Source organism: Podarcis liolepis, assembly GCF_965112155.1.
Source record: "Podarcis liolepis genome assembly, chromosome: 5".
NCBI classification, from domain to species: Eukaryota; Metazoa; Chordata; class Lepidosauria; order Squamata; family Lacertidae; genus Podarcis; species Podarcis liolepis.
In genome coordinates this window covers 85,256,927-85,270,855 of record NC_139556.1, presented here as the reverse complement: position 1 = coordinate 85,270,855, position 13,929 = coordinate 85,256,927, and the positions used below count along the sequence as shown (strand labels likewise).

Below are 13,929 nucleotides of genomic sequence, written 5' to 3'. Positions count from 1 at the left end.
GTCCACTGCTGCTGCTGCTGCTGCTGCTGGGTTCCCAAGGGTGGTACTTTCTCTGAGAATGGTCTAGGTGAGCGGGAGAGCACCCACCACTGCCACATGCCCTTTCAAATCAGGCTTGTTCCCTACTCCCTGCGCCCATACAAATTGGGACACAGTATAGGTAGGAATGTAGTGATGTATGGAAGTGAGAGCTGGACCATAAAGAAGGCTGATCACTGAAGAATTGATGCTTTTGAATTATGGTGCTGGAGGAGACACTTGAGAGTCCCATGGACTGCAAGAAGATCAAACCTATCCATTCTGAAGGAAATCAGCCCTGAGTGCTCACTGGAAGGGCAGATCCTGAAGCTGAGGCTCCAATACTTTAGCTACCTCATGAGAAGAGAAGACTCCCTGGAAAAGACCCTGATGTTGGGAAAGATGGGGGGCACAAGGAGAAGCGGATGACAGAGGACGAGATGGTTGGACAGTGTTCTCGAAGCTACCAGCATGAGTTTGACAAAACTCCGGGAGGCAGTGGAAGACAGGAGTACCTGGCGTGCTCTGGTCCATGGGGTCATGAAGAGTTGGACACGACTAAATGGCTAAACAACAACAAATAGGCAGGAATCCATGGCATATCATATGTCTCAGTATGAGCAGATGACAAAGGACAATGGTTTCCCAGTTTAATTCATAAGAGTGATGAAAACTAAATTATTTGTCATTTAAATGTTTTCTTTTGTTTTTAGTCGAAAGCAACCAATGGGTCTTATGGTTGCTCTGGATGATAATGGTGCTGCTCAAGGGCTTCTTTATTGGGACGATGGAAAAACTATTGGTAAGTTTGGAAAGCTCCCATCTACAGAGTCTGACAATTAGTCCCATCTAGATCAGCACCATTGGCCAAGAATAGCAAGGGCTTCCTGAGGTTTCAGGCAGGAGTCCTTCCCAGCCCTTTCTGCCAGGGACTGAAACCAAGGCATCTTCACACAGAGCATGTGCTCTGTCACTGAGCTACAGCCTTCCACTTCTTTGCAAGGCTGTTGCACAGCTTATTAAGAATATGTGAAATTCAAATTAGATGCTAAATAAGTTCCGGACCACCTAATAAGAAAGTGCAACATGCCTTCTTATGTGTCAGCATTGTCCTCTTGAAATGGGAAACGCTGGAATGGGAACAATATTGTTTTAGCAGATTTTGAAGAACACCACCACATGAACATAGAAAAGTCACTAATAAGTATTTTAATAGCAGACGTACTGAATACAAATAACCATTTTTTTAAAAAAAGATGATTAACAACATAAACCTACGGCCCTTTCTAAAATTACCAGTACCATGGGTTCAGCTATACTTCTCACATCCTCATCGCATCACTGATCTGTTATCAGTAAGCAGTTCAAGACAATATAAGAGGAGCCCATATCCTGATTATTCTCACTCCAACAGCTGCATCCTTCCAATACAGGGGTAACACAAACATGGAAAAGAAATTGTGTTGCACTTCTCCACATGGCCTGGAGTTCTGATGTTGCCCCAGTGGTGTTCATAGGAACTGCACTACGGTGTCTTCCAGCCCCTTGGATAACATCCAAATTAGATTGGTTCATATACCTAAGTATATAATGTAAATATGCCTTCAGTGGTTTTGAACGAAAGTTCACTTCCCTTAATTTCATATATTTACCCTACTTAAGAGTGCTTATATTTGCCTGGCTCATGCCCAGTACAGGTCTGAAGAAGGAAACCCCCAAACTATAATGTCCCTAATCAATGTGCCCATAAAGTAGAACCTGTCTACAGAAATAAAAATCCATGATATTGCTAGGAGAGCTCTAGGTTACTTATTGTTGCTGTCTAAAGCTTGCTGTCATTGCTTCTTGCATTCCCATGCACCAATGGAAACTGCTTCTTTGTCCTCTTAGCAGTCTTCCCCTTTAATCATTCTGTTGCTGCTTTCTTATTACAGATGCATATGAGAATGGCCTTTACCTCTTGCACACATTTAATGTCAGTCAGGTATGTATAATCTCTAATCTTATATCCTTGCTCCTGCTCCTAGATGATGCCGAGTTTTGGTGTAGAATTAGGTCTTTCTGAGACTAGTGATCTCTGCACCTATTTAGAAATTGATTGACTGACAGGCACTGCCCTTAGATGTTTCTTCTATTTAATTAAAATAGCAAACCCTTGATGTGATAAATCGGTACATTTGCACCTGCATATAATTATCCTGCACGTAGCAACAGGTTTCAGAACATTTGCAGTAGATGTACAAAAACAAACAATGAAAAAAGAAATAAACACACAAACACATTTGGTCAAGAAACCTTAGTGTGCAATTAGTTTTTATTTTAGTTGGGTTGTCCCACAGTAATTAGTGGAGTCAATGGAACCCTTTCCATTAAGTGATGTTCTAATTAAATTGTTCAAAATAGATGTTAAATAGCCATCTCTGGCAGCTTTAGAAGTCAAAATCTGGCTAACAATCCAAGTGCTTTGAGCATTTATACATGCAAATAGATTTGTAGAATTTGGTATCATAAATGCTTTGCTAATACATTTGTGCAATGTCCTCCATCTTGATGCTATTTCTCAAGCAAAAGTTTGTATGATGAAATCAGACTGGAGCAAGAGAGAGGCTGTGACAAGCAATTGTGAAATCATAAATAACAGCATGAAATGAAAAAAAACAAAAACCCATACCCTTTCTTTCAGAATGCTTTGGACATCAGCCTCGCCCACGAGGGATATTTTGACCCAAACAACTTAAAATTCAGCGAAATTAAAATTTTAGGACTGTCAAGCAAACCTGTTAATGTTATGGTGTTTCAAAATGGTGCGCCAATCTCATCCAGTCATAATGAAACCTATGATTCTTCAACTCAGGTAAGGAAAAAATGTTGACACTATGAACCACTTTCATTACTTAAAAGAATTTCTCCAAATCTCTACATTTGGTGTGCTTTCATTTTGGTACTATCCTCATGTTTACATAGACACCAGAATACTTACTTTATTAAAAGTTCTTCCCGTGCACCATTAAATCCCACATTTTTTCCCCCTAATTGAAAGGGGAAGAGGAATAAAAATGGTGGTTGTATTCAGTTCCACATTGCTTGGGTCTTGGAGGCAGGTAACAGGGTGCAGGGTGCACAAAGCATTCTTTGCTTTGTGATTACTTGCTGGGAAAATAAGGTGTCCAGTCAGGTATGAGCCCTTGTGAAGCTGCAGATGAAACCATTCAGGCTCTGTTCCCTGCAGTAAGCTTCATTTGGTGGTTACAGTATGTCTCGGGTCCCAATTAGCTCTCAAGAGTGGCACCTCTTTCAAACTGCACCATCCAGCATCCTCGATATTCTGCCTCTGTCAGTAGCTAAGAATTCAGGTCTTTGCTACCACATTTAATCTAACTTGCTTGTCTTCTGCATCCTAGACAGTTTTCTCCTTTGCCTGTTGATGATCTCCATCCCTAGACTTCTAACCCAGTTCCCACTATTTGACCTATTGAAATTGCCTAAGCTTGTCTTGACATGGAACCTCCGAGTTCCACTTGGCTGTTGTCCCTGGGGAAATTTCTCCATGCCATCTTGGCTTATTATAGATGAACTGAGAAAGTGGCTTCTTCCCAATGTTCCATTTCCTTTTGCTACCGCCTGCTGTCATGTACATTTATAGCTATGTTTGTATGCTGCAAAGAGCCAGCTCTACTTCATATAAACTAATTAAATAAAACTACATTTCGTTTTTTTTAAATGAGGCTGCTGTTTAATGTACACAGAACTGTGAAATGATTTTTGTCATTTGTTGCTTTTTTATTATTATTTCCAAAGCTCTTGCACATTCAAGGTCTTCAGCTTGCACTGGGGCAAAAGTATACCTTGAAATGGGGGCAGCCTACAGAAGATACAGAAAAATTCAATTGTTATCCATACCCAGAACCAACACAAAGCACTTGTGAAGAACGTGGCTGTTTCTGGCAGGTAAGCAACTGGGAATTGGTGAAACAGGTGAAATGGAACCATTTGATGTGCCAAAAAATTACCCAGTTTCTGAATCTCATCTGATACCATTTTGTTTTGTGATGATGAATTTTAATTTTGATCTGAAACTATGGGAATGTAAGACTTTCTTTCTTTCTTTCTTTCTTTCTTTCTTTCTTTCTTTCTTTCTTTCTTTCTGTTTTGCAGTTCTACACCAATATTGGCTTTTCATGGGCAGTTTTAGCTGAGTTTTTTTTGTTTTGTTTTAAAAGTTGCTTTGACCATATTTTACTTGTGAAAGATACCCTTAAATTGTTCCTTAAGCTCTTTGTAAGCCTTAGCCTTCATTAGTCCTCCCATTGCCCGTTGTCAGTCCTATTTCCTGTTTATTGCTGAAGCCTCTCTCATAGTGTTGACTTACTTAATATGGTCTTTTATTTCAGGTTGTCTCTACTCCTGGTGTGCCTCACTGCTTTTATCCCAAGAATTATGGCTACACCGCTAGTAACATTCAACACAGTGCTGAGGGCGTGACAGCTGATCTGCAGAGGAACACAATCTATCCTAATCCTTATGGGTCTCAATCACCAGCTGTTGACCAGCTTCGCTTGGTAGTGACCTACCATTACAACAACATGCTACAGTTTAAGGTAAACTGTAATCTCATGGAGTACACCCCCCCTTAAGATGCTGCAGCTAACAAACCTTCCCCAAGGATGGCACTCTTAATAAACCCTTTTGGTGCATCCTCTCAGTTCCATGATATGATAATCCCATCATTGCCACTGTTCATGGGAAAGTACTTTAGTATGCAGACATCAAAGGCTTATCAGCACTTACATTTTGCTCTGTTTTTTTCCAGACACAGGTTCATGCTTAAGAGCTCTGTGTCTGAATGTTGTTGTTGGGTTTAGGTTTGTTTGTTTTTTGCCCCAAAGCTTTCTCCACAAAAACCCCTTCTTTAGTGCTTAATCGGAGCAAACAGCAATTCAGGTTTTCTGCAGATTGCCATTTGCTCCGATTGAGCTTTAATGAGCATGTTTTTTGTGGAAAAGTTCCAGAGCAAAAAATAAAATTAAAATGGGCCCTCGGATATGGAGCATTTAAGAGCAGACTATAACTGGAAAAAGCAGAGGAAAAGTAAGTGTGGATAAGCACTGGGATGTATCTCTAGTGCATTCTACCAGAGTAGATCCACTGAAATTAATAGTTGATTTAGTCATGCTCATTACTTTCAGTGGGTCTCCTTGGAGTGGAACTAACATTGCAGACAACTTATTAGAATGTGCATGATAAGAAGCTTTGAAAAGTCAGTGCCAACAAGCAGAGCACTTCTACAATGGGGCAATAATATGGCCCTTTTTCTCTCTGGCTGTCCTTTGCTAGATTGGTCAATACCATTTTTATAATTCTGTGAAGCTTTTGCCTGCTGAAGTCATTTTTTATTGTGATTTCTACCATGGATGTTTTTGAATATATTTTTAAAAGTACCTTTTACTAGTGTGCAATGTATTAAACTGTGATTTTAAATTGGAGTGAACTGTGCATGGGCACTGGAAAAGCGGGATAGAGATTCTCATGTAAATAAAATGGGTAATAAAACAGTAGTTCAACTGCCCTTTTGCATTGACTCTTATAGTTATAGACAAGCAGGTCCTTGTGATGTTTGGTTTTGTTACATATCTTATGCACCCTGAAGAATGCTCCCTTCTCCGTAGATCTATGATCCCAACCACAAAAGATACGAAGTTCCAGTCCCGCTCTTCACACCAAGCAGCTCTCAAAGTACAGAAGCCAGCCGGCTGTATCAAGTGGACATTGTGAACAACCCATTTGGCCTTCAGATCCGACGCAAAAGCACAGGAACTGTTATGTAAGTGGAACCTTTGATTTTATTGATAGATTCATTTCAGCAAGGATCAGCAGGAAAACACTCTGAACCAAGGTCTTAATTTGCTTATGATGCTACGGTATCATTCACACAAATTCAGACAAGGAAAGTGTGTGTGTGTGTGTTGTTATTTCCACTAAACATTTATCAAGCATCCTGGAGTCTCCCTGGCCAACCACTCTTCCTGATCTCAAAAAGGCCCATAGAAGGCATTACCTCATCAACACCATGCAGATAAAACATACCTAAAGTGCATGGTTTCTCCCAGAGAATCCTGAGAACTGTAGTTTCTGAAGGGTGCTGGGAGTCATAGCTCTGCGAGGGCTAAACTACAGTTCTGGGATTATTTGTGCTCTAATTGTATCATGTGGGTATTGAAATGTAGGCCTCAGGAAAGACTGTTTCATGCTACTACAGTGGTTGGTTCTCAAACTTAATCCGTTTTGGAAGTCCGTTCCAAAACCAAAGCATTCCAAAACCAAAGCATGTTTTCCCATAGAAAGTAATACAAAATGGATTAATCTGCTCCAGACTTTTAAAAACAACCCCTAAAAGGGCAATTTAACATGAATTTCACTATCTAACAGACCATAAAATGAAAGCAATAATCAACATTCTCTACTATAAAATAAATAAGATAGTATTGTAGATGATAAAAATCAAAATTATTTTTTCCCTTACCTGTACTGATGATAGTCATAAAATGAAAAACAAGCCACAGTCACAAAAATGAAAAACCACACAAACAGAAATGCAAAAAATTAGCAAAAACAAAAGCACCAAATATCACCTCAGAACACTGCAATCAGAAACGGAAGACTTTAATTACGATGGCAGGGGAGACTCAAATGAGCGGGGCAAGGGCAGAAGCGAGAGGAAAAAAAGGCTTAATTACTATGTGGGGGACTCAAATTTGCTGCGCAACAAACTCAGGAGCACAGCGTTCTGGTTCCAAGTTGTTCGGGAACTAAGCTGTTCGAAAACCGAGGTACCACTGTAATTGCCTGACCAGTGGTCTGCACGCAGCAAACAAACTAAACACCCCTTTTGTTAATGTATATATATAAATATATAAAACAACACTCTGCACCTTACCCATGAGAATTTTCTTGAACTTTTCTCTCCCAGTTGATAATTTTTAATGTGTGTGTTTTTCTCTCATTAATTGAAGGAGAATTCTTGTTCATTTGTTTTGAAAAGGATAAATGCTTAGCCTAGCACTAGAGAGCTGCCAGTTCTAAATATTTCTCTCATGGAAAAATTCCTTCCAGTAGCACCTTAAAGACCAACTAAGTTAGTTCTTGGTATGAGCTTTTGTGTGCATGCACACTTCTTCAGATACCAAGTGTGCATGCACATGAAAGCTCATACCAAGAACTAACTTAGTTGGTCTTTAAGGTGCTACTGGAAGGAATTTTTTTATTTTGACTATGGCAGACCAACACGGCTACCTATCTGTAACTCTCTCATGGAAGGCATTCCATCATGACATCTATAATAACTGAGATCATTGTGAGGATTTGATGTGAGGTTGCTAAAGAGGGTTTGTGCTGTCTGCCTCCACCTATAGTCTGCTTGTACTTTTTAGAAATTAATAAAAAAATACTACAAAAATGCAGTGAGTAATTTTTTCCCAAATTAAGACGAATCCTGGTAAGCATTGCCCCCAGAATGTCTCACCCACTCACTGAAGTGTGGAACATGTAAAGTATGTTCAAATATTTGCTGAGTTAAAAAAAAAAATCAGTGCAGGCAAGTGCGCATTTACTTTGCTAAAACAAATAGAGTATGGATTTAATCTAACATGTATGTTCACATCAAGAGGGCATTGTATTATCAATGTAGTGACGCAGAGAGAGATGTACCGGGGAAAACTGAAGTTCTGAACAAAATGTGAAAATATCAAACAGAAACATGGTGAAACCCTTTCCACTTTGGAAGCAAGGACAAGTGTGTCATAACTCCAAAAATTTGGGGTGTGGAGATTTTTGGAATAACCTGTAGGTTTAGCACAAACATTTTTGTTCTGCTGACAACTGGCCATTCAATTACTACATATTCTTCTCCAGAAGAAAAGTGTTCTCAGTTTGAATCTCACTGATTCTGTAATAAAATTAGCAATGACTCAGATAATTTCTTTGCACTTAAACACCAAGATGTGCCTGTGCCATACTAAGAGAAAGGTTGAGAATTACAGAGCAATAACCGGTAATATGTGGTACCCACATCCCAGAAACTGAGACCTCCGGGTATAGGGTGGTATATAACTTCAATAAATAAAATAAACTATATTCTTTCATTTTTCACCACCACCCCTGATTGTGGAAGGAGATGGGTGGAAATGAGCTCAGTGGCCCCTCACCTTACTCATTCACATGTTAATCCACCACTATTATTGCATTTCTCCTCTGTGTTTTGAGGGCTAGCTATCTAGAGCATGAAACCTGCTCTACTTTAGTAGGCTCCCTGTATAATTAAGCACCTTGAAAGAGAAGGTTTCTATGATCTGCGTGAGAGCCTAGTGGAATAGAGCAGATAGCCTACTGCAGACATTCTGCCTCCAATGTGTGGGGGGCTGCAGGAATGAGGGCATGTGGGTTGGCAAACAGCCAACAATTATGTCCCTACTATCCTTTGGGGGGTGGGAGAAAATATAAGGTTAGAATAAGTTGGGTTTCTGTGTCGTCCGGCCAAAAGGTACACACACACGTGTATGTGTGTGTGTTTGTGAGAGAAAGAGAGAGAGAGTATGTATGTAGATAGGACTACCTCAGAAATTTGGAAAATAACTTAACGTGAAGTTGCCACCTAAGTTCAGCTGGAGCCAGTACCCTGACTCTTATCTTGAAAATGTGGCCAAATGTGCTTTTCAGAAGCATTGGTTATTTCTTGGCTGTCTCTCATGAGAAATGACCACTTTTCTGCTTTGCATGAGTTGCACCATATGATATAGACCAGGCAGGTCCAACTCCCAAGAGACTGCAATCTACTCACAGTACAAAAGAACTGGCAGTGATCTACCCATTGTCACTGGAGGATTAACCATAGTTGTTGACCTTTTTTATTTTTAGAAAATTTCTCAGGGGGTCAAAAGATCAACCAGGGACATCCCGTGATCGACCAATAGATCACGATCAACCTGTTGGACATGCCTGATATAGACTAACCATCCTTCTTTTACAGCTGGAATTCTCAGGTGCCGGGCTTCACCTTTAGCGACATGTTCATTCAGATTGCTACTCGCCTACCATCGCAATATGTGTACGGATTTGGAGAAACTGAGCACACTCAGTTCCGGAGGGATATGAACTGGCAGACCTGGGGAATGTTCACAAAAGATCAACCACCCGGTGTAAGCCGAATTCTTGCTCACTCTTCTGCTTCTTTCTAAGTTTGCGTCACTGTCTCCGTTTTCCTACTTTGGACTTGCTTCCTTTCCGAAACAGCAAAAGTAACTTTGAATTTTTAAGAAAGCAATGAACATCTTTTAAGAGGAAAACAACGAGTGCTGTAAATGTATAATATGGTAATTTGGACTATAAAAATGGTTGGGGAAGGGATAATGTTAGGAGTTTCCTATCAGATTTCTGTTATTAGGCGGTCAATATGGGTTTCTTTGGGCCAGAGTCTTGGACTTGAGATAGACCTGTTGACAGCCGTTGATGCTCTGTTAATATATTTCCATGGAAGTTAGGATGGCCTAAGACTAGGAGATAGTCAGAAAAAAGTACAGTGGGATGTGTGTATCAAGGTTGTTATGAATGGAGAACAGCAAAGTGCAGTGACAGAACTGAGTTTAGGCTCCCAAAGTTAGCAGTGTTTTTGAAAACAGGCTTCCTCTCCTTCAAGACCTGATGTGGTAGCAATGAACTTTTTTTTTAAGTTCCAACAAAAACATCACAAGCCTCTAGCGACTTCCTCCTACAAAGGGAAATCAAACCTGGCTAAGTACTGATATACCTCTGCTCAAAGAATTGGGGTGGTGGAGGAGTAAGAATTGTTCAGGACTGAGTTTGAGATGGCACACACCCTGGGCTTCATCCAAATATGTGTATATCTTCAGAAGAGATATGTGGTCTTAGATGCAGAAGAAATGAAATCCTTCTGCCTTTATTTTTTTACAGTACAAGCTGAACTCCTATGGCTTTCACCCCTTTTACATGGGACTTGAAAATGATGGAAGTGCTCATGGAGTTCTTTTGCTGAACAGCAATGCTATGGGTAAAAGAACAGCATTTTTTAAAATAAAGAAATCTGCACAGAATTTCATTTTTTGTTCATACATTTATGGCAATTGATTATTGATTTCCTATTCCTTCTGGATTTTTCAGATGTCACCTTCCAGCCAACACCTGCCCTGACATATCGCACAATTGGAGGAATTTTGGACTTTTACATGGTTTTAGGGCCGAAGCCAGAAGAAGTAGTTCAGGAGTACACTGCAGTAAGACATCTACTGTTATAACATCCCAGTCTATCCATGGAGATTTCTTTTTTACCAGTTTCTCTATATGTCCATCCAATATGGATGGATATTTGCATTATGAAGGTCAACTGTGCAGACTGGATGAATCAGTTCTGATTTGTTTTGTGGGACTGCTTGTGTGCTACCATATTTCAATGTTTTGTTTTGTTTCAATTCTATGATTTGTTCTTCAATTGTAGCTAATTGGACGGCCTGTCATGCCACCCTATTGGGCCTTGGGATTCCAGCTTTGCCGCTACGGGTACAAAAACACGTCTGAGGTTGCCGAAGTGTACGATGCAATGAGGGCAGCTAGAATACCCTACGTAAGTGCCTTGAAATTGCATGCTGTTGCTCTTTGAACTGAACTCAAGTCTTTTAGCAAGGAAGGATCGGTCATTTATGCAGCCAAACTGAAATTTCCCATAATCTCATTCATTGAAAAGCAACAAGGAATGTAAGAGCGATTTTGATTTCTGTGGTACTTATTTTCACAATAAATATAAGGAAAATAGGTGTGGAATTCAGTGCCACACCGTTACAAACCTCCACCCTGAACAAGTATATTAGCTTCCTAGATGAAACGATCCCCTGCATAAACAGTTCTGGGATGTCGTTGACTCCTTCCCTGAGACAATTCAGGGAAGGAAATATCATTTTGCTAGCAAAAAAACATGAATGGGTATGTTAGGTGAATCCCGCCATAAATTTTGATGTGCTTGTTTGTCGCACCCTAGTGTTTGCCAAGAAATCAGATATGAGGAAGGAATAGGATACAGAAGCTTGATTATGAGGGTAGAACAGAGAGCAAATTTACCTTTCACCCTAGTCTAATTTCTGAGCTCTCCTGTTTACTTTCTCCACTCCTATAGTGTACCATTTGGAGGTTTGGAATCCTATTGCAATGGTGTCAAATCTGTCAAAGCTATCATTTATTATTGGCACTGAGTGGCTATCCCCACCACCACCTATGGACAGAGTGGAATTTAATTTAGATATTATTTATTTCCATCCTCCTAATCCTTGTTTGGTTTCAGCTCCAAAATTTTGAAAATTAATATTTTAAATCACATTAAGATTCTGAAATGTGTGGGGGTTTTTACCCCCTCCCTCAAAAAGGGGGAGGGGCTAGATATTTTGGCCAAGCTTTAGAATATACATCTGTGATGATGTTTGAAGACATCTGTTCGCCATATTCACACTTTACATATTGTAGGAGTATGCTGAAAGGAGGTTAGGTATGCCTCTGGAGACCCCAAAATGTGAAACTGCTCTTGAATATTCTTAACTGTATTGAGGCGTGTTTGAGACTTAATGTGAACTTCTCGCTTTCTATGTTTTGAACCCAGAACATACTGAGATTTATTTAAATTCATCATGATAAAATTCTGCTAGAGTATATTACCGGAGCTGCATTTTATTTATTTTTCACACGTATATTTGATGCTTCTATTTTTTTTTTTGTTTGTTTTATTTATTACAGGATGTCCAATATACAGACATTGATTACATGGAACGGAAGCTAGACTTCACACTTGGCAAAAACTTCTCTGACCTTCCAGCTTTCGTTGATCGAATAAAATCGGAGGGTTCAAGGTACATCATCATCCTGGTTAGTAGTTTTTAATCATTCTTGAGTTACCACTATGCACTGTTCGTTCTTATGCATTATTGGTCTAGTACCTCAATGCAGACACAAGCTATGTACCTGTTCCTTGAGGGGAAGTAAAACACCCATCTAGAACTATCAGTCTGATCAATTACTCAACCCTGGGAACTGTCTCTTCACAACACCTTTGTCTCAACATGATTCAGTAAATAACTGAAATGTCCACCTCAGTCTAATATGCTATGGGAAATAGAATTCTGAGCAGTGTGGTCAGTCTATATCAAGATCTCCTACCCCCATCAAACCAGCCAATATAGAGGATGTTGTGATGTAATGAATATTTTTATTTTCTGGATTGTCCAATTTGTATTTAAGCTTTGTTGTATGATTTAGTGTTTAATGATTTTCTCCTCCCTCGTGGGTTCTTGAACCCTGAAAGGCAGGACAAAAATGGGAATAATGAATTAGGAGAATTAGCATTTCTACTGGTTTATTGTAAGAGTACAACTTTGTCTTTCATTTTAGGATCCAGCCATTTCTGGCAATGAAACAGAACCGTATAATACGTACACAAGTGGTGTACAGGAGGACGTCTTTATCAAATTTATCAACAGCACAGACATCGCATGGGCAAAGGTACTGTCATCATATCTGACCCATCCAAAATTCCATTTGAATTTACCATGACTCCGAATTCAGGAAAGCAATTTCCCACATTTTTCCAAATAATGAATTGTTTCCAAATGCATACAATAAGGATTTTGTGTGCGTAACTCTGCATTTCTTCCTTTCCCACAAGGTGTGGCCAGACTACCCCAACGTAACGGTTGATGAAAATGCAAGTCTAGAAGTTCAGCTTGAGGTACTTTTTAAAACTGTGTCTCTGTGGTTACAGAAAAAGTGAATTCTGAGCAGAATTTCATTGATCTTCCTTTGTAAAGCTATATGTTAACCGTTACAATTTATAGTACTTGTGCACCATAGGCTTATTTGGTTGAATTTATCCTTTAGAGTTTAATGTAAGCTCCAAATTCGTCTTCTTATCACAGCAGATGATTTTGTTCTCCCTTCTCCTAAGTAGTTTCCATGGTTGTTGTTTATTTTAATTTTTTTACGTGCTCTCGTTTCTTATTGCCTGAGTGGGTGTCATTTATTATATTTTGATTTTTAGATTATATATATATATATATATATATATATATATATATATATATATATATATATACCAACACAGAAACTTTGCTGCAGGTTGAATGGAATGTTTTAAATAAATAAAAACAACTTTTTACCCCTTCCTCTGTTTTCAGTTGTACCGGGCTTATGTCGCTTTCCCAGATTTCTTGCGCAGTTCCACATCACAGTGGTGGCAAAGAGAGCTAGTGGACTATCATGCCAATGTACTCAAATACGATGGGCTGTGGACTGTAAGTATCACACACCAATTCTTTGGTTCCTTCGTTCTGTAAATAACTTGATATTTGTTAGGAATTTTGGGCTTTTGAAAAACAAATATACCAGGAGAAATGTCACTTATTTTACTACACTAGGGATTATATAGCTACATATGAAATTTCATGCATATCAGTTAATATCTTGACCCTCCTCCACGAAAATAACTGTTTACTTGGCTGTTTTCCTATGTCGTGAAGGCTGAAATTTCAACAAAGCACGTGCCTTTGCTAGACTCTTTTTGGGCACCTGCTAAAAGTATTCTTCTTTAGGCAAGCATACCTAGATGCTTAGGAAGTTGAAGTAATTTTAATCTTAATTTTTTAGCTTTTGTATGTTTTAAAGTAGGGTTGTTAATTTTTTTTTATTTTACTGCTGTGGTTTTTTTGTGTTTTGTTTTGTTAAACCACTTTGCAGGTTTTTTAAAATAAATTTTATTAAATAAATAAACAATAAATGTAAATAAAATAACACAAGCCAAAACACAATCCATCCTGTAGATTTAAGTATCTGTCCATAGTCGCCTACTTGTTATCAGAGGCTCAGACT

At 39.1% G+C, this 13,929-nt stretch overlaps 1 protein-coding gene across 1 annotated transcript in view; it reads left to right on the top strand.

Moving 5' to 3' along the window:
• SI (sucrase-isomaltase) overlaps nt 1–13,929 on the top strand; it is a 144,880-nt gene that overhangs the window by 83,952 nt on the left and 46,999 nt on the right. The window contains exons 45-58 of the mRNA XM_083503737.1: nt 732–820; nt 1,953–2,002; nt 2,702–2,872; nt 3,817–3,966; nt 4,410–4,616; nt 5,685–5,839; nt 9,041–9,209; nt 9,982–10,078; nt 10,189–10,301; nt 10,523–10,648; nt 11,806–11,934; nt 12,457–12,567; nt 12,731–12,793; nt 13,239–13,355. Of these exons, the coding sequence (XP_083359863.1) occupies nt 732–820; nt 1,953–2,002; nt 2,702–2,872; nt 3,817–3,966; nt 4,410–4,616; nt 5,685–5,839; nt 9,041–9,209; nt 9,982–10,078; nt 10,189–10,301; nt 10,523–10,648; nt 11,806–11,934; nt 12,457–12,567; nt 12,731–12,793; nt 13,239–13,355 (1,747 nt within the window). The remainder of the gene's footprint in view (nt 1–731; nt 821–1,952; nt 2,003–2,701; nt 2,873–3,816; nt 3,967–4,409; nt 4,617–5,684; nt 5,840–9,040; nt 9,210–9,981; nt 10,079–10,188; nt 10,302–10,522; nt 10,649–11,805; nt 11,935–12,456; nt 12,568–12,730; nt 12,794–13,238; nt 13,356–13,929) is intronic.